We start from the raw sequence: 23,220 nt of genomic DNA, 5'->3' as shown, positions 1-23,220 counted from the left end.
ATTTATTTTTACTGAATGAAGTAATACATAAATTATTTAAAATAATGAACACTTACCTTTCCATACATTGTTTTGAATGTCTCTGCAATTTCTAATCTTTGTACAATTGATCTTCTTCCCAGTATGTCTGTGATTGCACCTTCATCTGTGCCAAAACCTTTCATTGCAGCCCTCAGTATTTCAGCATCATTTTTAGCATCAAATGGATCTGCAGGAAATACTGTTGATGAACACTGTAAAGAACAGAGTATCAATTACACAACTTCAATAATTTCTAAAGCTAAATAAATAAAAAGATTTATTTCTATAAAAATTAATAATTGTAGACCATTATAGAATGATTACAGTTTTTTCCTCAAATGGATGAATTAGATTTTCATACGATCTTCATAGTACATCATTTATAAAGTTAATAGTGAATTATTTAAAGCTCCTTAATTTAAATTTGTTATGTTAGGTACCATAACCGCAAAGCTTGAAGGTAAGCTGACATGAGACATAAATGTTCCTTATACTCGGGTATAATTGAGTCATTCTCAGATATAACAAGCACCTCAGATAGCCTTACAGGAGTAAGTGATAAATGCAATGGCAACATACATAAATATTGATATGCCAATCCTAGTAAGATATAGTTTGTATTCAGTCAGCCAAATACTAACATTCTCTTTGCTCACCACAAAGTCTAGCTGAATACACTCAAAGAAAAAACTTCAGGTATTTTAAATCCTTTGCAAACACAAGAAATGACTGATAATTAGTATAAGACAACAAACTAATGTACCTTTTTTTGTTATGAAGCAATTTATACATACGTACATTTTAATCAAGCAGGGGAATTCTGAGTCTTAGTTTTGTGATTAAAAGTTTTAAAGGTACATACTAATCCTTAAAGTTGTACATTTTACTTGTATTAGGGGAGTGAAAGATGCATTGTGAAGTATACTTGAATTCCTTTTCCCATCACCCAAAAGTTATAATTATTTTCATTTTCAATTCACAATGAAACAGAACTTGGGTTTTTTGTTATGCGTTTATAAAACATAATTGTAATACAGCAAGAAATTATGGTCAGGTAATCAATCCATAGAAATATTATTTGTTAAAGAAGAGAGTTGTATATTATATTTGAGGATGAAGGAACTTTTTATTCAAGCTACTCTAACTAGGGCTATGGAAATCAAATTGTTTTTATGTGACTAGGGCAAAATTAGTAATTTCTTTCATTAACTTAGCTTAATTTAATGTAAATTACATTTAAAATCACTAAAAAAATAAAGAACAAAAAATACTGGAGCCCAAGTGTTGAAAAATATGAATTTTGTTTCTCGATACAATTTTTTCTGATAGTACTTTGCTGTTGCTGTTCGTGGTAAATCATTTATAAAGTTAAAAGTGGATTACTATTTAAAATTCCTTAATTTATATAAGTTACTTTTCAAATAACAAAGAATATCTGGAACAGTGAGTAGAATATGAAATGAAATCAAAAGTATTTAGGAATAATGAAAAAAAAAAATTATTGATATTTATACTACAAAATAAATGCTACTGAACAAAAGCTATTTAAATAAATTCTAAAATTAGTATCTTAAGCATTCTAATACCCACAAAGATTGTAAAAAGTATGAAAACTATAGCTGACAGTACTTTTTTATACATAAATAATAAAAGAATTATTGCAAAATAATATTTTACTAAAAAATGAATTTATTTCAATGGAGTTAATTTCATATGTTTGTTATGATTACATATCAACTTCTGTGTATAAAAATGAACAACGATGGTTAAATCTACTAAAGTGATGTAATCTCTGTTTAAGTTCTTTCAAAATTAAATATTTTTATAAATACCAAAATACAGGTGATATAAGTTTTTGCATAAATTCACACATTTGAGTAATATAAGACAGAGCATGAATAAGTAACATGGGTGTTACCTTTTGTTTCATTATTGGAAAACAGGTTAATTGAAATTAACTTTGAATAAACTAATTACAAACAATGAAATTAAAAAGTTGGCATTTCTTTGATGTTTATCTGCTTTTAATCTAAACAAAACAATTTACTGTAAACAAGTTACTTGTTCTTTGGTTATTTTTATCATTAACAGTAAAAACTATCAAACAATAGTTTATTTCTTAGTTCAATCTTTTAAATTTATTTTATGTAAATTCTATATTTAAAAAAATTATATGTTTCCTTTTTTTTACAAACTACATTAAGTAATTCTTAGATCACTGAAAACATATTATTGTAAAATTATTTTATTTTAAACTAATACAGCTTATTTAATTTACATGGATTTATCATTTTGATACAAAAGATTCATGAATCTGGATTTTTCAACATGAGATAGCACTATTGCCTTAAGTTTTCCTAGCAATAAATGTACAGAAAAGAAAATTCAGGCATTAAGCAGAACTTAGTCTGATTTCCTTCTTTTTTTAAAATTCATTTTCATTTAATTCAGAAATAAGTATGCCTGAAACCTTTTCCAGTATATCCATAAGCCTACAAAAAGTTGATGAGTATTGGTTCATTGGTTCTAGTAAAGGCAGTTACTTTTATATGAATTTGAATACTAGATCGTGAATACCGGTGTTCTTTGATGGTTGGGTTGCAATTAACCACACATCTCAGGAATGGTTAACCTGAATCTGTACACTTCATTTACCCTCTGAAGTAACCCTATTCATCCTCTGAAATAGTACCTTACAGTGATTCCAGAGGCTAAATAGATAAAGAAAATGGTTCATTGGTTCTGAAATATTTGTTAATGTATATGTAACATATATATATTATTATTTTAATTAATATGTAACACAAACATCTTTGCCGAATTAATAAATTCTTTATTTAAAAGATTGTTTGAAAAATATGATCCTATCTCGATTGTGTTACTTCCAAGTTACAACTCATTTAAAAAAAAGTTAAATTTATAAAATTAAATTAATTTTTTTATTTATTAATGTTAAGTAAATTTTTTCAATAAAATTGGTATATACATAAACAAATTTCAAGAACCATATAACTACATTAGTCAATTTTCCCCAAAATCAGTTTTATTACGTTTTACCAGTAATTAAATAAATTGAAATAAATAAAAAATTAGGAGCTAAATAATGAAATAAACTTAGTAAGAATTCTGAACCCTATGAAATACAAAATTTTATATTTTGCAAACATGTATCTCCTTAGAAGACTATTTGTGTTATTACACAAATAAATATATTCCGCTGGCCTCCGCTGCGCGAGTGGTAGCGTCTCAGCCTTTCATTCGGAGGTCCCGGGTTCGAATCCCTGTCAGGAATTTTCACACGCTACAAAATAATTCATTCTCATCCCTTGAAGCAATACCTAACGGTGGACCCGGAAGTTAAAAAAATAAGAGATAAATATATTCCAAAGAGATAAGGTAGTTTGTTCTAAGAAAATCAAATTCTAGTTGATACAGCAATTTTTTTTCTACGCAAGTATAGCTCTAATGCACTTTTTTTAAATGAATTGTGGTTGCATCCTTTTCAAAATTTTCTTTTAAGTTGTGAATAAATTATTTGATTGTACAGAGATAAAATAAAATCACCTTTATGAATATACATAAACATTTTCAGACAATATTCGCCAAAAATAACAAATCATTTGGCATTGCACGAACAGTAAGTAACTTTATGTGAAAACACGTAGGCCTAAAATACATTTGTATAATTTTATTGGATACATTATTCTTGTAAATTACGTCATTCTTTCTCTGACTCAGCCGGTTATCCTTGGCACTAATATTTACTTCTCGTGATTTAATGATTAAATCACAGCTTGGAAAAAAACTAACGTTTTCAGTGAAGTTCCATCTGATAATGGACGGTCTGTGTTATTTTTATGAAAATCACATAATTACAGTAAATTATCATAATTAGAACAATCACTACTAAACAACAGCTTCACACGCATTTCATTATAAGAGGAATTAGGGCTAATATGTAATGACGCAATAGTATTATATGCTGAATAACAAAATTGTTTGTTATTAACCAAATTTTCCATTTATTGTATTTCATGATTCCATTTAATAAAGCAATGATTTATTTTATTTTTTATATTTAATTTTTATTTTATTTTCAGCCAATAAATATGGTTATTAATCAGCATGAAAATACAACACCTAGCCCGTAAAATTACGTAGTAAATAGAGTGATCCAATGAACGCTCAGTTTTATTATTTCATACATATTTTTCATACTTTACAAAATTCCACTTCCTTATTCCACGCACAAGCTTCAAAATTGTATGGCTATATCATCAAGCAAAAAAGAAATTATTGTAATATGAATATTACTAGTTCTGATAGTATGTTATGCACTTCTAAACCTCGCCAGTCTCATTGAACACCTACTCAAGGACTTAACAAAGATGACAGATAAGGATGTAAGGTTATAAAGAAATTGTAGATCAGACTCGTATATAATGCATGAAGAACGTTTTGTGCGAACCTTCTTTTCATCACTATTAACCTTTGATAAAATATTCTAGAATGATAAGTGATTTGAACTAATTGTTATTATAAATTTAAAAGTGAAATATCAGGTATTCATCGAGATCAGACACAAAAAAATGGAAATTACGTAAATTAGTATGAAAACCAAAATCTTGGAAGAATAAAATTAAGGCATTAAAGACGAGTTATTTAAAAGAGAATCACGAAGAAAATTATTAAAAAAATAAAAACTTCAGATGAAAGTGTTTTAAGTAACTTTTAGAAAATAAAGGATTAAAGGAAAATTGTTAGACAAAAAGTGCTAATAAGTTTATTTTTAACAGACCAAACCGACAGAAATGGTCGAATACAGAGAAGCGTGCGCCCTTCAAAAAAAAGAAAAGAATTTTGGGTTTTTATTAACAATTAACACATTTTTTTCTTGAAAGTGAAAATATTATCTCTGTAATTTCTATGAAATGTTTTTTTATTAACAAAAGTTTCAATCATTACAAAAATTAGAATTTATCGTAAAAATCGTAATGCAGCTCCAGAACAAAGGCAACTGGCAATAATTTTTAGTTATAATTTTGAAACAACACTTCCGGATCTGGTCCACATCTCTCTCATGAAAATTCAGTAATTAAATAAAGTTTAACTAATAGTGAAACCTTCGGCTTACATACTGGCCTTCGTTAATCCGAAGGCCAGTATGTAAGCAATAGGCCTGAAATTACATTCAGCCGCAGGTTGTCATACTATCCTTCAAGGCTCTCCCTCGAGTCGTTATGAGCCGAGATCTCCAGAGTACATGCTTCGCGTTCCAGTCACCCCCCCCCCCTGACCAAACGGGGACCCAGAGTGCCGAAGAATTCCTAAAACATGATGTCTTAAAGAATTCTTAGTAGAACCGCAGTATCTCCAAGTGCTTTACCGTCCTGGCGATTAGTGGTGTAGACCATTTAATCTCTAACACTGAAATAGTTACGGCCCGTAAAGTACGTTTCGGAAATAAGTATGATTTCTAAAAATTCCGTTATTATCATCGCCTCCAATTCTTCCCTTCGACACACTACGCCATTGACGTTCCAGGTTATAATTCTTAGAAGACCTCATCATTAACAAATCTTGGTAAAGTCGAGTGAGTAAAAAAATTGAAAACTATATTTTTCTTTACAATTATTTACAAAATTATTTTACAAAAGTTACACATTGTAATGAAATGAATTGCATAAAATAACAGAAATGTAACTCGGATATAAAATAATATTTCTTTTTAATTTTTTACTATTATTATGAAGCTAATCTATATATATAAAAATGTTAAGTTCGTTTGTGTACGCTTCAAAAACTCAAAATGTTCTGCACCGATTGAGTTCAAATTTTAGCACGATATATAACCCGCATCAAAGATTGTTTTCATCTATTTTTAATAAATCTATCTATCTATTTTTAATTTGTACATTTTTAATTTGGAAATGTAAACAAAGGAAAACCAATCAGATCAATGCAAGATGGCCGCTGTCAAACACAACGACCAATGACAAAGAGCCCGTATGGCCGTTGCCAATGTAAACAAAATCACAACTGATTAAGTAACAAATTTCTTTGAATTATATTTAACAGCTAAAACATCTGTATTTTAATTTAAAAAAAAAAAAAAACAAAAAAACACCAAAACAAAAAGAAAAGCCACCAAGAAGGATGATTTACAGTAAATAAATTAAAACACCCAACTTTCTTATAGCCCAGATAGACTTAAGACTATGCAAACAAAAAAAGTCGAAATAACCAAATACAGAGAAAATAATATCCCTAATAATGACCAAAAAATCCTTTGTTAGGTTAAATATTCACTTTTGTCTGAATATACACAAGGCATTTACAACGAAGCTTTGATAAATATTGAAGACAAGTGCTTAGCTAATGCAAATAAAGTTCTTAGTCAATTGGGAATGCCAGCACCCCCCAATGTGCGTGTTCCCGAGTCGGCAAACCAGATAGCCTTTATATCTACGCAGATAGTGGAAAAACAAAAAATATTGTATATCCACAAGTGTATTGCAAAATTAAACTTCTATGAAACGTATGCTTTGTTTTGTTTCTCATTTCTCATCCATGCAACCACAACGTGCCACAGCGAAGCGTGGCGGGTACAGCTAGTTTTATATATTTATGTATTCTAGGTTACAGAGTAACAGCACAGTGACATGATGTCAACATGTATCCCTACTCTGCAGAGATGCCAAAACATCTGTGTGCATGTAATTGGCGTGTAATTGTAAATCTACTGGTAAATGTGTAGTCTTGAACAGACTCAGGCCGACCACTCCTGAGACGTGTGGTTATTTGAAACCCAACCACCAAAGAACACCGGTATCCACAGTCTAGCATTCAAATCCATATAAAAGCAACTGCCTTTACAAGGACTCGAACCTTATAATTCTCGACTTCGAAAATTACCTGATTTTGCGATGATGAGTTTAACCACTAGACTAACCCGGCGGGTTAACATGCTTCAAACTCACCGATAAAGATATAACATCAGATACGGTTAATTTTTCAAAATAGATCAAATTATTCTTCGTAGAAAATATATAAAAATAAAATATATAGGTCCAGTCTTAATTAAGAATAGAATTAAAACTGATTTATGTATAAAATTATTAAGAATTTAGGTCTCTCTATAACAATGAACTCATAAATGCACTCATAAAATAATAAGCAATTTTAATCAAGCGATATTAAAATATTTCCTGACATCACAGTATACGGTATCGAATTGCAGTATAAACAATAACATATTTTTGCATAGGTAGCAGGGAAATTACAAATTTAATAATCATTATTTTTGTTGTCTTTTAAAGCGCAATTAACAGGAAAACTTCATAGAAAATTGATTACTATTTTTAAATGCCATCTTATCAAACTATTTTCAATATAATTAACAAAAGTATAATATAAATGCCGGTAAACAATGTAGTCAATTGTTCAAGGTAGTGAACGTGTCTTATTTTACATAAAAAATTAACGTATGATATTTATTTTTACTGTTAGCATCATTTTTATCACGTATCTTTAATTTTAAACATAATTTAATAATTACAGTTTATCAGAAACATAAGTATTTCAATTCTCACATCGCGATTTAAATAACATAATAATTTAACTATATAAATATTTGATCGTGGTATAGATTTATTAACTACGTAAGCAGAAAAGTAAAAACATTTTTTCTGTAATAAATAAATAGTTTACTCGTTAATGGCTTACACAACTGTCATTCTACAATTAGAATAATAAGTAAATGGTATCCTTGCAGGGGCCTCAAGAAATTTAACATATTATTTTAACCACTCCCACATTATATTATCTTACATCAGCAACATAAAAATCAAACAAATATTCCTTCCAATTAAAATTAAATTTTAAATGATAAATGAATAATTTTAATTCATTTTAATGAGCATATTATTCAATTTCAAATTTAAAAAAATATATCCTAATTATTGATGTTCGATTCATGTATATTACGGTTTATTTATAGAAAAAATGTTCGGGGTCAATCATTTGCCCTCATATTATGATATGACAGTCTCTCCTGGAAGAATTCATTTAGTATTCAATAATTTAATGCCACTCATTCATTTATTTTATAGAGGATTTCAAAAATAATCAGATTGCATTATGCAGAGGATATTGCTTCTAGTGGTAATCAACGAAACATTTCGAAAATCAAAACCGAGCCAATGGTGCTTTCTAAATAATTTTTTTTTTTTTTAATTAGATCTTTGACAAGGTACTGTACATATATATATGTATGCAATTTTTAATTTATATATTTTTAAAAATAGAAAGATGAGATGTATGAAATGATAAAATATAAGTTTTATTAAAAAAATATGTTAAATTGCTTTTTTTTTAATAAGGCTGTTTAAATTAATAAATAAACACCCAATTAAGGATAAACCCTAACTTTTAATCGATCTTGTAGTAAATAAATGTTTGCTATATTTTCATCTATATCGATTAGAAATGAAAACTTTACGTAGAACAGATTACTTTTAATCGACTACAGTAAGGTTCTAATTTTGACCAGTATTTTTTTAAATATTATTATATTTTTTAAATTAAAGCTCTTCATTAAATGGACCTATTCGTTCGAATTTTTGGTTTTTAATACGTATAAGAAACTGTTTTGGTAGTCCCGTTGTAAATTTTTTCCATATAATTTATGCGTAATTTTTTTAAAACGAACGAGATAAAGATTAAAAATTAAAAAACACGACTGTCAAAAACACCATTGCTCTTTATACAGGAAAATTAATAATATAGGATAATTAAAGAGCGTGCGGGTGACACTTTTATTGTGCGTAATATAATCTTTTTTTCAAATTTTTTTAAATTTATTTAAACATATATACGCGTGTATATATATATATATAGAGCCTATGAAACTCCACTCAAGGTTTCTAACACAGGATCAAACATCTAAATCTGTTCAGCCGTTAAGCTGCTAAGGTGGAACAAACATACAACCTAAATACATTACATTCCTTTTTGGGCAGTTGTAATAAATACATTTCTACATAAAATATTTGAAGATATATTACCTTTTTTCCATTTCACTACTATTTTTCAATGGAATATTCACAGTAATTACACAGAGCCTGATGTCATTCTGATTTCCAAAGTTTGTTGTACAAATCTAAAAAACTAATTTGAAAATTTAGGATAAGAATAAGTAAGTATATACCTCTCGTTTTCGACCGCCTAGTTAACGCCAAATTTACAATCTTATTATCATCCTCTTATTTTTATCACGATGTAAGTGTTGCTTTTGATTTTCTTGCTAGCGGTGTTTTTCATATTGGCAATGTTTTTAAATAACATGAGTACATTAAAATACGTAAATAAAATTTAAAAAAATCCCTTTCGGCACGCCGGAAGGCGGAGGTAGATTTCACCGGTGCTAAGTAGAGGATAAAAAATATTTCCACCTTAAAGTTAAGAAAAACTTCAAATTTACTCAATACGACAATGGTTGCATGTGAAAAAAGTTTCACGTGTTTAGCATACGACAAGCCCCATTTTCTTACAATTCCAGCGATATTTTGGTCATCCCTTACCGTATGGGTTGGTCACATCAAAACATTTTCAGACAAAAGTTTTAAGTAATGTTTAGAGGATTAATGATCACTTTAAACCGGTTCAATACTGTGCCTATAAAGGGAGGTATAATTATTTTTTGTTTTCGAAATCCCATTTTTCAACCCCCTGGGCCAGTGGTTGGTGATATAAAAAAACTTCACTAAGATAAGTTTTAGACCCTTATCCAAAAAATAGTACGATATTTAAACGAATTCAATATTTCATTTAATAAGAAAGTTATGGTGATATTTTGTTTTTTGAAAAAGCCCCCCACTTCCACTCCCATGGTCCGATTTTAGATGTTAACGAACTCGACCGAAATTTTGGGTTGTTATATTTTATTATCAATTTGAAAGTGACTGGCACAAAATTACGGCAGTTATCGTGTCCACAAGTGGAAAAAAAAAATATATATATATATATAAACTTTTGAGTTGACAGTGGTTTTGGGGTCTGGGGGATGAGAAACACGAAGATATTTCGAAATTTTCCGGAAGTCGAATCATGGTACCCATTACAATAGGTACCTATACTATACAATGGGTACTCTAATGGTACCCATTACAATTAGATAGCTCTTTCTTGTGAAATAACAATAAAACCGGCTTCTCATTAAGTTAGTTAAAATAGAAAAATGTTTAAAAAAAATTATTTCAGTTACAATTAAAATTAAAAATCAGTTCTCATATAACAATTTACGGTAGGTATCTAGTTTTTTTTTTTTTAGTTTATGATCCAATTTAGTATAAATAATGTTATGTAATAGTGAAATATGGCCTAGAGTAATTTATATAAGTATATTTTACTTTTTTAACTTTAAAAAATTATCTTCAAAAAATAAAAAGGTATCATTTATTACTTTGTAATATAGGGATCTATATAAAAAAAATTTCTTATGCATGATTTTAAATTGTCTATATCTGGAAGGAAATAAGACTAAAAAACCCCTCATAAATTAAACCTATTGTAGATTAAATATTTATATATATATATATATATATATATATATATATATATTTTTTTTTTTTTTTTAAATAGATAAGTAGCACCTGAAATATTTATGAACAAAATTAAAATTTAAATTAAAAATAAAATTTATCTAAAAATACAACAATTGAAGATCTACTGTTGTTGATACATGATCACCAAGTTTGCTTAAATATTTATTACATTGTGACACAAGTTTATCCATGTTAAATTCGGATAATTTCCGTCCAACATATGAGAACTATTCCCGGACAGCATTTTAGATTTGGAGTTAAATTAGCGCTTTGCAAGGGCCTCTTTTATCAAACCAAATACGGAGAAATCATATTGCATAAGGTCAGGACCGTAAGGAAGTGTTCCTACATCTCCAACTTCAATTTTTTAGATCTTTCGTGCGCTTGCCAAACAAAATGTTGCAGTGTCATACACATCTACTCTCTTTTTTCTGTTTAACCTCCGGAACCACCGTAAGATATTACTTCAGAGGATGAATTAGGATGATATGTATGTGTAAGTGTATATGTAAGTGTAGTCTTGTACAGTCTCAGGTCGACCGTTCCTGAGACATGTGGTTAATTGAAACCCAACCACCAAAGAACACCGGTAATCAAGATCTTGTATTCAAATCCGTATAAAAAACTACCTTTACTAGGATTTGAACCTTAGAAAACTTCGAAATCAGCAGGTCTGCGATGACGAGTTAACCACTAGAGCAGCCCGGTGGGCTTGCATTGTCATACAGAAGCACAATGCCTTTTGTAAGTTTACCGGGGTCATTGATCTGTAATTGGCTTTCTGTTAACGTACAATAGATGAAAAAATGATGGCTATAACTTTAGATGAAAAAATGATGGCTATAACTTTAAGAACCTAATTAAATACATTTTTATAATTTTACGGGCAAATTCATCATTAGTAATTTTTTTCAATGGATTTACTAAGTTTTTTTTACTGCGATGAGGTTCTATTAAGTCATTGAAATTACATCGTACAACAGAGAATGGAGTTTACAATGAAGCGTTTGGCTCAATATGTATGAAAATTATACATCAAAAGGTGTTTTGTAGCTGCGTAATTTTATAGAAAAGGTATACGCATGTAAGCATGCAGAACCACGCATACCATATTACAATGTACGTATTCTATTGTACGACTCGTATAGTAGGTCATGTATTTATATGCGTTGAGTTGTACAGACTATCTCCGAATCGGTTTTTATTCATGAGAAAAAAACAATTGTGATTCGTGATTACTATAGTTGTGGAACGTAACTATGTATTATTATTCTCCATTGGTAACGAAATAAAAATCGTTTTGTTGGCTTAATACAGTATAATTATTATGCCGGTCCGCTGTTTTTTATATGCATACTTTTTCATGTTCACCGCTTCACGTAACGTTGCATAACAGTACACCGGATATTAAATGATAAAATACATAATAATTTTAAAGCTACGTCATTTCATTAAGTTTCCTGTTACTATACAAATGTCAGAGTTGAGATATTTCTATAAATGTCAATTTTATAACCTTTTAGCTGATAAAAGATCAAACAGAATTAAGGAGCGTGAATGTTTCTTTTTTAAAACAGAAATTAGTTTTTCTTATATTTACAAACATTACAACAGTAATGACTTAAATTTTGTTTTTTGTTGGAACTGATAAAACAAACAGTTGAAAAATACGAATATGACAATGGCAATTTCGGTTAATTAGTACATTAGTGCTATATTATATTAAAATTTTTAAATTGTAAGGTCATCAACGGCATCAAAACTAATTAGGTTACTATTTTAGCCAAACTAATATTTAAAAAGAATGTGTTACAGGATACTTTATACGAAATCTATTTAAAATTCTGGGTTAAATGTAAAACATAAATAAATTTACTGTTTAACAATTTGTTGCAATGTAATTTCCGAAACAACAATTTTTTTTTATTGGTGCCACATTGTCCCGCAGTTTCCGGTGAAGAGGAATCGATGTTATGTTTTTCTAACCTAGTTTCTAAAAATAGTGTACTACGCACGCTCAGTTGAATTACATAACTTAATTTTTTAAATGATTATTACTTAAAAAGGGAATACCGGAATTTTTTTTATAAGATTAATTAATTTAGCTTTTCTCCAGTAAATAATAGGCTTACATCCAATTACATTTACCATGATTTCTTTTTTTGATGAGAAATAAATTTCGTAGCGTATAAAATAAATCCTTGTCTGATGATGTAATTAATGGCAATACTGTGTTAAAATTATAATCGTCTAAATGACAAGAACATAATACGTGAGGAATTTAAACTGAAATATGACATAAAAAATTACCATGATTTTTATTATACAGTATTTATTCGTGATAAAAATAATCAATTACGAGTTTTTTTTTGTGAAAGTCTAAAAGTAGAAAACTACTTCTATTTTTCTGAATAAAGTTAAAAATATACAGATTTCATTTTCAATGGGAAATTTAATTAAAATAATAAATAAAATATTCACGTGTTAATCATTTTTAAAATAAGTTTATTTTACGTAACTCATCAGATAAGTTAGTGATTCGTAATGATTCGATAAGATTCATTAATCTTTTGATACGCCGACTCCCTGTTTTACTGCAACGACTGTTTCAATTAATTGGCCTTGGATATAAACTAATTTAAAGATGTACTTAAATTCTAATCTAAATAATTTCTTATTAAAAACTATTCTTTAATAGAACGTACTCTCCCACTTTTTAAATCAGTCATTGGATCAAGCGTATGAATTCTGACTATAAGCATGGAATGAGTTGAAGAAAAAACTGAAAAATGAGGTTAAGAAGAAAAACATAACAAAGTTTTTGAAAACTGTTAGATGGATTACAACATACTAATTTATTTTCTAATTACAGGAAAAGAGATGATCTAAAGTTCAAATAGTTTTATCTTTGCAAAGTATGAATATAAGTAAGTATTCCTGGACAGGATGATAAGTTGTCCATCCGGCCAATTGGTCACTAATTTATATCAACTTTTGAAACCTTTAAAATAATTGTTTTAATTTAAAAGAAGCGGATTTTGTAGTAATGAGTATATTTAAATGGATAATATATATTGATATATTAATAAGATTAAAGTAAAGCGTTAGTTACTGGAATTTCAAACTTATGTACAGGAATAAAGCAGTTTCCATAACAAAATAATATAATTTAAAAAATACCATTTAAAGAAAGTAACCATAAAGCATTTTTCAAAAACTTTTTTTGTTTCAATAATGCGAATAAATTAAATAAATCTAAAAAAGTAAAAATAAATTTACTCTACAGAAACCCAAAATTTCACTAATAAAAATTTATATACTGTATATATATTTTTTTTTTAAGAAACGGAAATTATAGCCTATCCTTGTAATGTTAGTACACATCTACTTTAGTATTAATTAAGAGCAGACTTAGAATTTACTATTAAGAAAAAATAAGTCAAAATTGGATGATGTAAAAAATTGTAAGATTATTATTAATTTAACCTAATGAGTTAGATTTAAACGCCAAAATCACCAATTTCTGTTCCAGTAATTAATTTTTAGTTTGTACTTAGAAGTAGAAACAAGCAAAAATATATTTTGATATAAAATAATAAACAGATGTATGTTAATACATATTTTCATTAATATTTATTTACTTAAGTGTTACATCAGTATGATGATATATATATATCACTCTAATAGGAAATATGTGAATTTCTTCGGAATAAATTATGATTAATCGAAATATAAATTTTTTATATTGTGTATTATCTATGCGGCGACCATTAAATTTATGTATTCTAATAGAATCAGTTTTTTTTTTTAATCAACGCAATTTAATAAATAGACATAACAACAAAATTTATAGATAAATTTACCTGAGCTGGATAGTATGCACTCATGATGATATTCAATTACAAAAACTGAAGAAACAAATTCACAATTTTAATCCAAACGGCACCGACGAGTAGTATTCAAAGACTGTTCGCTGAAGCAGTTCAGTCGTGAATAAATCTGAACGAAGAGTAGTCAACTTGTGAGCATGAGCTTTACAAGTATTAGCAGGAACTCGATTTCAGTTCTCAGCACTGCACATCATCGCATACCATAGCGGTGAAGTCATTACTTTACTCACAGTATGAATGCAGCGCTGCTATGGCGGCACGGTCCAATGACCAAGGTTATCTTCCGTTTCCCTTCTATTCCCCTTGAAATTTATCTGTTTCTTTCTAACATAGATTATTTCTTCATTTAACTCTCTCATTCTTGTTCTTCTTTACGTTGTTGCAATATTAAGTCACGAGAGGCCATAACTGAATCACACTAGTACTAATCATTGACTGGTGCAACATTGTAAACGCCCTTTTTATTCAGTAAATGTAACCAAGGCGTCGCGTCTACTCGAACGGTGAATTTGTGGCGGTAAATAATAACATGATAGTGAAAATTGTTACTTTAAACTGAATATTAAACGGCTTACAGTTCTAAAAACATGCGCTACAGCAAACAGTATACTCGTATAAATTTTTTAATAATGAGACGATATCCAAGTAGTAAAAATATTGATATCTATAGAAAAAAAATTTTAATGATTAATCAATGACTGAATGGCTTGTAATAAATAATGAAAAAAATTCTTTTATATTATTTGATCATTAACGGGGATCCTACAGATACATTATTCTACCCATCTTTCAGAAACTTATAAGTACTAGTACATCAAACACACACTCAAACAGAATGCATTCACACGTACACAAATTTAACGATTCTGTGCCCAGTATAGATAAAAAAAATCAATAAATTGAAATAATTAAAAATATACTTACTATTTCAGCTACAGATTAATAATTCAAATACCTAATGTTCAAATTACTTCTGAACCCACCCTCCTCCTTCTCTTTTTGCTTATAAACTATTTCCCATAAATTTAAACTATATTAAACGAGGAAGAAACTATTTTTAATTCCGTTAACGCAGAAGAACATTGAAAATGTTAAAAAAAACTCTGTCAGTAAGTGTATCAGAAGGACGGATTTCTAGTTTTAGTTAACCTTAAAAACATATCAAAAGTTCAGTTTTTTGCCTCTAACTCCGGTTCCTCTGAACCAATTCGCTTGAAAATCAGTAGAATTCTATTCCCAATACGTTTACATTACCCCACCAAATTTCGTCAAAATCAGTTTAGATTTACGTCCGGTAGAACGGTCAAAAAATCTTATATAAATTTATATAAACATGACCGGGAACAATACAGATTTCCAATTTTTTTGGAAATCCGTTAAAAAACATGAAAATAGTTTATACATAAAACGAACCACCCATAAAAAATATCCTAAACTACAGGGAAAGGGGGTTTGCAAGATATGACTAATATGAACCAATGGGAGGAGGGTTAAAACTTTATAGTATATCTAAACTTTTAAGCAATATTTTGATACGACCACGAATTAAAAAAAAAAACACACGCAAAACTCATAAGGAAACTTTTTCTTTATATTCCAAAGTTTCAAAATTTCACAAAACATTTTATGATAAAATAGATTATTGGTTGTTTTTGTTGGCTTCCCATTTAATATGAGTACATTTATAAATTGGTGATTGTCCCAACAATTTTCATGGAACAAAATTCGAAGAGGTGATTTTTCATCTGCACTCAACTGGCATTAAGATTAGCTCCGATCCTTTACCTACTGCTTCAGTTTTTCTCAAAATAATAAAAAATGAACGAAGATCTATTTTTCTGTCTAAGCCTTTCATTTAAATTTCTTTGAATTACATCATTAAAGATAAAAAAATAAACCCAAAAATATTGTTCTAAGAACCTTTCTTTTAATAAAAGACTCTGAAGCGAATATAAACCGCATTGGAATTATGAAAACTACAACAGTAAGATGTATGTATAAAATAAGTTCAGAAACTGGTTTATTAAAGAATTTTCAGGTTGTGAAGTGAAGCTCACAGAACAAAAACAACAAAAAATACATCTAATAATAAAAATCCCTTTCGGCACGGCGGAAGGCGGAGGTAGATTTCGCCGATGCTAAGTAAAGGATAAAAAATATTTCCACCTTAAAGTTAAAAAAAAAAACTCAAATTTACTCGATACGACAATGGTCGCATGTGAAAAAAGTTTTACATGTTTAGCATACGTCCTTCTTACGGTCTTCTTACAATTTCAGCAACATTTTGGTCATCCTTTGCCGTAAGGGTTGGTCACACCAAAACTTGTTTCAGACAAAAGTTTTAGGTAACGTTAAGAGGACTAACGACCACTTTAAACCGATTCGATACTGTGCCTATTAAGGGAGGTGTGACTTTTTTGTCTTCGAAACCCCATTTTTTCAAACCCCTCGGCCAATGGGTTGTGATATCAAAAAAATTTACCTATAAAAATTTTAGGCCCTTATCTAGAGAATAGTAGGAACTTTAAACGAATTCGATATTTTACTTATTAAGAAAGTTATAGCGATATTTTGTTTTTTCGAAAAATCCCCCCATTTCCGCTTCATGGTCCGATTTTGCCCATTAACGTACTCGACTGAGATTTTGGATCGTTATATTTTATATATCAATTTGAAAGTGATTGGCGCAAAATTACGGCAGTTATCGTATTTACAAGAAAGTGAAATATATATATATATATATATAAACTTTTGAACTGACAGTGGTTTTTGGGGTCTGTGGAATGTGAAACGCGAAGGTATATCGAAATTTTCCGACATAAGTCGAATCATTGTACCCATTACAATAGGTAGCTTTCTTATGAAATCTACCTAAAATTGTAGGATTATATTACATTAAAAGAACTTTATTTCAATTTTTTTTTTCTAAACTCATTCTTAGATCTAAATAAAAAAAACCTATATATTATAAGAGAAGGCTTTCCTAATTTTCCCACAATGATCAATTTTGAAAGTTTATTAAAAATCTACCCATACTTTAAAAGAATAAAATTATTGTTCAGGACTGAAATGTTGAATTAAGTGCATAAAGTAGATCTAGAATAAAAGGATAACTATTTTGGTTCTGAAAAATATAATATGCACACGATTTATCTTCGACGTACATTCATATTATTCCGCGGGTAGATAATACATACTGACATATCTTGAAAAGGCATAGCCATTTCAGGAATAATAAAATACCATGCCAGGTTTAATCGGAAAACTTTAGAAGTGAAGTGATTTCCTGTTCCTCAATAAGTCATTATCAGTATGTCAATCTGATATAATGTAGTATTCCAGTCCATCCGAAATGTAAATGATATGTAGCCCTATAAATTACACCTCTGTTCACTACAAGGGTGTACAATGTGCATCACTAATAATCTGAGAGATAGCTACTCTAAATAGAAAATCTTGTCTATCGTCTAGTGTATCTCGAATACATTACTTGCGTTACAGAAGAAAGACTGAGCAGATATTGTAATGTATCAGATTATGTATTACTTCTTGTTTATCAAACGAGTTGTCCTGTTTCAATTTAGTAAGGATATAGGTTAACAGTTCGTAAAATTATCTGACTCGAGACTCCATAGCGAATCGAATCAAATTTTCTACATTATTTATAAACTATATCGTGAATGAGAATGTAAATAAATACATTAAAATGCAGATTATAATGTAATTAACATTATATAAATCAGAAACATTAACATATCTCAAAGAGTTTATCTTGTGTATAATTGGATATCAGGAGGTCGTCTATCACTTGGTTACTTTGAACTATACATTCAAAATTGTATTGGTGTTTACTGGATAACGTTACAGATCTGAGAATAATTGAAATCCCAAATCGTTACTGTAGTTAAGAGCAAGGCTGTGTTTGCTGATATTTTCAACATTTTATCAAATACAAACACATATTCAAATTATAATTATATTTTTAGAAATATAATTTATTCTTCCTACAGGCTTGGTTTACAGTAATTAAAACTATTAATTCGGTTAGAAATGAACTTTAAACGAAAGCTAAAATAATGAATATGACCGGCCAAGATCACACAACTATACAGGATAGAGGCTATAATTAGGTTTACTTCTGTCGTAAAATAAAAGTTATAATTCATCTAATTTTTGTTTAATATAAATATGTATGCCAGAGAAAATTGTAAACTATTATCTAGTGTAACTTCTCAATTTCAAAAAAAATTTCATTTTTATAATTATTTTTTTTTTTTTTGCCTACAAATACGTAGAATGATAATAATTTTGTTACGTTCCGGACATATATTTTATTCATTGCCTATAATAAAGGAGTTGTTATTTGAAATTAAACGGGTTTTGATCTCTGGGCCTAGCCATTTTGCTTGCAGTTTCTACAGAGGTGTATGTGGTATAGCTTAAACTGCAAACCGGTTAATTCGCCCACAGACAATCACTAGTGTATATTTATATTTAATATCTTAAAGTTGCAAAAAGTATTAACAGAATATTTTAAATCATTGGTTTATTAAAGATTGTAAAATATACTATTATATCAATATCAAATAGATTTTTAGCTCTAAGAAAAAATTAATTAAGAATATTTTAACGTTTTAGCAGAATTTATAAAAGTAAAATTAATTTGATATTTCCTTGTACGAAGTAAAGGAAGTATTGTGATCGGGAAAAATGTCTGTTTTCAGATTTCAATGGAAATATCCATTTTGACTAGTTTCAGCGTGACGTCTGTACGAATGTATGTATGTACTACGTACGTACGTACGTATGTATCTCGCATAACTCAAAAACGATTAGCCGTAGTATGTTAACATTTTATGTTTAGGACTCTTGTAACATCTAGTTGTGCACCTCCCCATTTAATTGCAATCGACTGAACCAAAAGTCTCCAAAAAAGCCCAAAATCCAAAAGAAATTTGTATTTTGGTCTTTTTCTAAACTGCAGTAATAAGCCCTCATTGAGAGATTTTCAACGATATATCATAAGTTGTACTAAATTTCATTGGTTCCAGACTAATAATCAAATGAAATTTAAATTAATGAAATATTTGGTTCTAAAAGAGGAAGGCACATCGGCTCGAATCAGACTTCATCTCCTTTTTTATTTTTTAACATTTTTTTTTTTTTAAATTAAATGTAGTGATTTATTAATATTATTAACCCGTGATTGTAAACAAATTTTTACAATAAATAATTATTCAGTAATAACAATAAAAAAAACAAAAATGAAAAAAATCAGTAGTTATTAGTGAAAAAAAATTTTATGTACTTTTAAAAATGTGTATATGTAATTTAATAGGCATTATTAAATATGTATGCATGATGAAAGTAACATGTTACTTTCATCATGTATGTATGTAGAGTTGGTGGAACGTTTGATTATTGAATATTAGTTGAAAATTTTTAATTAGAATAGTATTTTTTTAGATTTTCTAGTTTAATTTCTGTTTAATTTTATTTATTTATTCTCGAATTTCTGTTTAATTTTATCTACATTAAAGTTAAGTGCAGAGCGACTGAAAAATAGACCCTCACAAGAACGACATATACACCGAGAAACGAACAATATCTACAAGTAATCCCTTTCCTGAAACACCAAACGGTAGTTAGACTACCAAAGACTACCAAACGGTAGTTAGACCAGAAGTACTATATGCGGCAGAAACACTGAAACTACATAAAGTACAGGACGTAGAGAGAACAGAGAAAATAGAGAGAAGAATCTTACGGAAAATATTAGGCCCAAAAAACAACACAGGACTAGATTATAAACAAAGATCAAACCAAGAGCTATATTCCAAAATAGAAAAAATAACAGATGTAATCAGGAAAAGAAAACTGCAATTTTATGGACACATATACAGAATGGACAACAGACTAACAAAACAGATCTTCACCCTACTAAACACTCACAGGAACAAGATAACCTGGCTTAAAGAAATAGACAATCTAGTAAACAATTCAATAGACTCAGACATTTTAAAAGACAGAGCAACATTCAGAAAAACAATACAGGAATTAAGAGTTTCAGGAGAGGAAAAAACTCACTTGTAGAAGAGGGAGAAAATGGACTCACGAAGACAAAGAACACCACTCTAGAAAAATGAAAGAAGAATGAGCTAAAAAGTTGATTAAGTGTGCCCTCTAGATGGCTATTCGAGAAGAAAAAAAATTAGAAATCTGCCGTATGATGGAATGCAATGCAGCTGCATTCTGTACCGTGTACAGAATAATTATTCAGTTCTAAGTAGATTCTCGTCGAATAAAGTTCAATTGCAGTACTCGTTCGATACACTTCATCGTCCTATTTAATTCATCATTAACATATACGGAAAATGATGTTAAAAGTTAATTATTTACAGTTAATGTAAATACCAATTGTAATAAATAAAATTGTAAATACCAATTGTAATGTTAATATCAATTGTAATAATGTTAATTGTATAAATAAAATTCATATTTGATTTACTAATAATTATTAATCTCTGATTGTAAAAAAAAAAATTCAATAAATAAGAATTTAATAAGTTATTAATGAAATAAAATTGTATGTACTTTTTATTTAAAAAAAAAATGTATATCTAATTTAATAGTCGTAAAAGGTAGTCATGTGGTGTCCATATCAGATGTAAAAAAAAATCATTCCATTAACTTAATCTAGTTTTAAATAAGAATAAGAGATATGTATATTCTCGCAAATGAAATACAACATTTTTATGTGTGACTACATGCTTACTTTGACACGATAATAATTTTATTTTATCTTATTTTCACACGTTATAAATGGCAATTAAGATTTTCCAAAAGAAGTTTCATATTTTACAAATTCTATTACAGTTTTTATGATTATCCTCTGATGTATTACAACTTTAAAACTTGAAACAAATGAATAAATTGAGGTCATACGAATTTCACCGTTTCTTCTTTAAGAAGCAAACCAAAATTTGTGTATAAAAATGAAAATAAAACTTAAAAAGAAAAAGTAAAATACATTCAATTTTATTTTACGTAGCGATCGAATTTATTAGTAAAGAAGCCCACTGTTACGCACTGCAGTGAAAAAGCTGCATTGCAGGATTAATACCGTTTAAACTATTGAACCGTTGATTTTACCGTAAGTTGGACAGTCCAAATAGCAAAAAGATAATCGGATTTAGAAAAGATAAGGTACTAGAGATTCCATCGGTTTGCTAACAGTAATAGAAGAAAGGTTTATACAAAAGAAATTTATGATAGTCGTAGAACTTGAAAAGACCATAGGCAGAGTGAATTCATCCGTATTATCATCTTAGAGATCTTAAAAGAGAAAGACGTAGATCGAAAAAAAGAAGATTCATAAAGAATTTTTTTATGAACTAAAAAGTAAATGTACCATTCGGTAATAAAATAACTGAGGAAAGTAAATAGATCGAGAAGTGTGACCAGAATGCTGCTTGTTCTATCTTGAGAGATTTGCTTGTAAATATATAAATTAAAATAAGATGGCTGATGTTAGAAAAAGAATCAAATGTATATATTTTGTCAAAAACAAGGTGTTATTAACGGAAAATAAAATCAAAACAAAAGAAATAATAGAGGACTTAGGGAAGATGTGTGTGTTTATGGAATGAGGATAAACATAAAAAAATTAAAGCACGGTCTTAGGAAATAAGAATACAAGAAGACAACACAAGAGAGAGAATAAGTGATTATAAAAAATGTCTGGACAAAGATTAAAATTGTAATCACGGAACTTAAATGAGAATTGCAGCGGCAAAACAAGCCTTTTTGCATGGAAAAATAGCGATGTTTGGACATTTGGTTAAAGATTTGAGGAATAGTTTGATAAATGTTTGCCTAAATATAGAGCAGATACATCGAATCTGAAAAAACAGAAGCGTTAGAAATGAGAATAAGAAAAAAAAAAGAGTAAAATGAATAGATAAAATAAGGAATAAAGAAGTTAGAGGCAATAGAGAAAAATAATTAAAATAATAAAAAACAAAAATAGAAACTGACACTGGATAAAAATGAAATATATACCGATGTAGGCTCTAAAAAGTACAGTACAGTGTGGGTGAAAATTCCCTTTACATGTTAATAGCATAACACAGTTAGACATGTAGATAAACATTGTTATGAATACAAAACAATACAAAAAACGGTATATTTTTTACTATTGTTGAGCAGATTGACTCTTTATAATTATTTCTCGCCATAAACTGAGTCCTGCGCATGTCACTTCGGTTAGTGTGTGAAGAACGTGACAGTCTCCAGTTAAACCGTGGCCGATACAAGTACTTTCACTATCGAGGAGCGTTTGGTGGCTTCTGTGTGGGTTCACGAAAGTCACAACACAAAGAAGACAGTGACAGACATTTTGAGGGACTTCGCTGTACGATTTGGAAAACCGCTGCCACCATCACGACCAACGTTATTCGCATGGGAGAAGAAAGCCTTTGCGGCGGGAAGTATTCTCGAGTTACCACGTAACGGAAGGTCTACGACTACACCGAAACTTGTGTTGCTTTGGGGGAATCAATTGAACGATCGCCGATGAAATCAACCCCCCGTAAGCGATCTGCAGAATTAGGCATCCCACAGTCGACTACGCGAGACCACATGCGGAAAGACTTAAATGTTTCATGTTTTTGCCCATTCTCAGTGAATGAGTTGAGCGATCGTAA

The 23,220-nt window shown here is 29.1% G+C and overlaps 1 protein-coding gene across 2 annotated transcripts in view; it reads right to left on the bottom strand.

Annotated features, from left to right (window-relative positions):
* The window catches only part of LOC142325113 (annexin B9-like), a 33,794-nt gene extending 19,054 nt beyond the window's left edge, over positions 1-14,740 (bottom strand). For both annotated transcript variants that reach the window (XR_012756489.1, XM_075366466.1), the window contains exons 1-2: positions 14,489-14,740; positions 57-233 (exon numbers count right to left, since the gene is read on the bottom strand). Coding sequence is in view for 1 of the 2 variants with exons in the window: in XM_075366466.1 (XP_075222581.1) it covers positions 57-233; positions 14,489-14,512 (201 nt within the window). In the remaining variant the exon portion in view is untranslated. The remainder of the gene's footprint in view (positions 1-56; positions 234-14,488) is intronic.
* Between the last annotated feature and the right edge of the window lie 8,480 nt (positions 14,741-23,220).

The sequence above is a fragment of the Lycorma delicatula genome, chromosome 5, assembly GCF_047948215.1.
Source record: "Lycorma delicatula isolate Av1 chromosome 5, ASM4794821v1, whole genome shotgun sequence".
NCBI lineage: Eukaryota > Metazoa > Arthropoda > Insecta > Hemiptera > Fulgoridae > Lycorma > Lycorma delicatula.
This window is presented reverse-complemented; position numbering and strand designations above follow the sequence as displayed.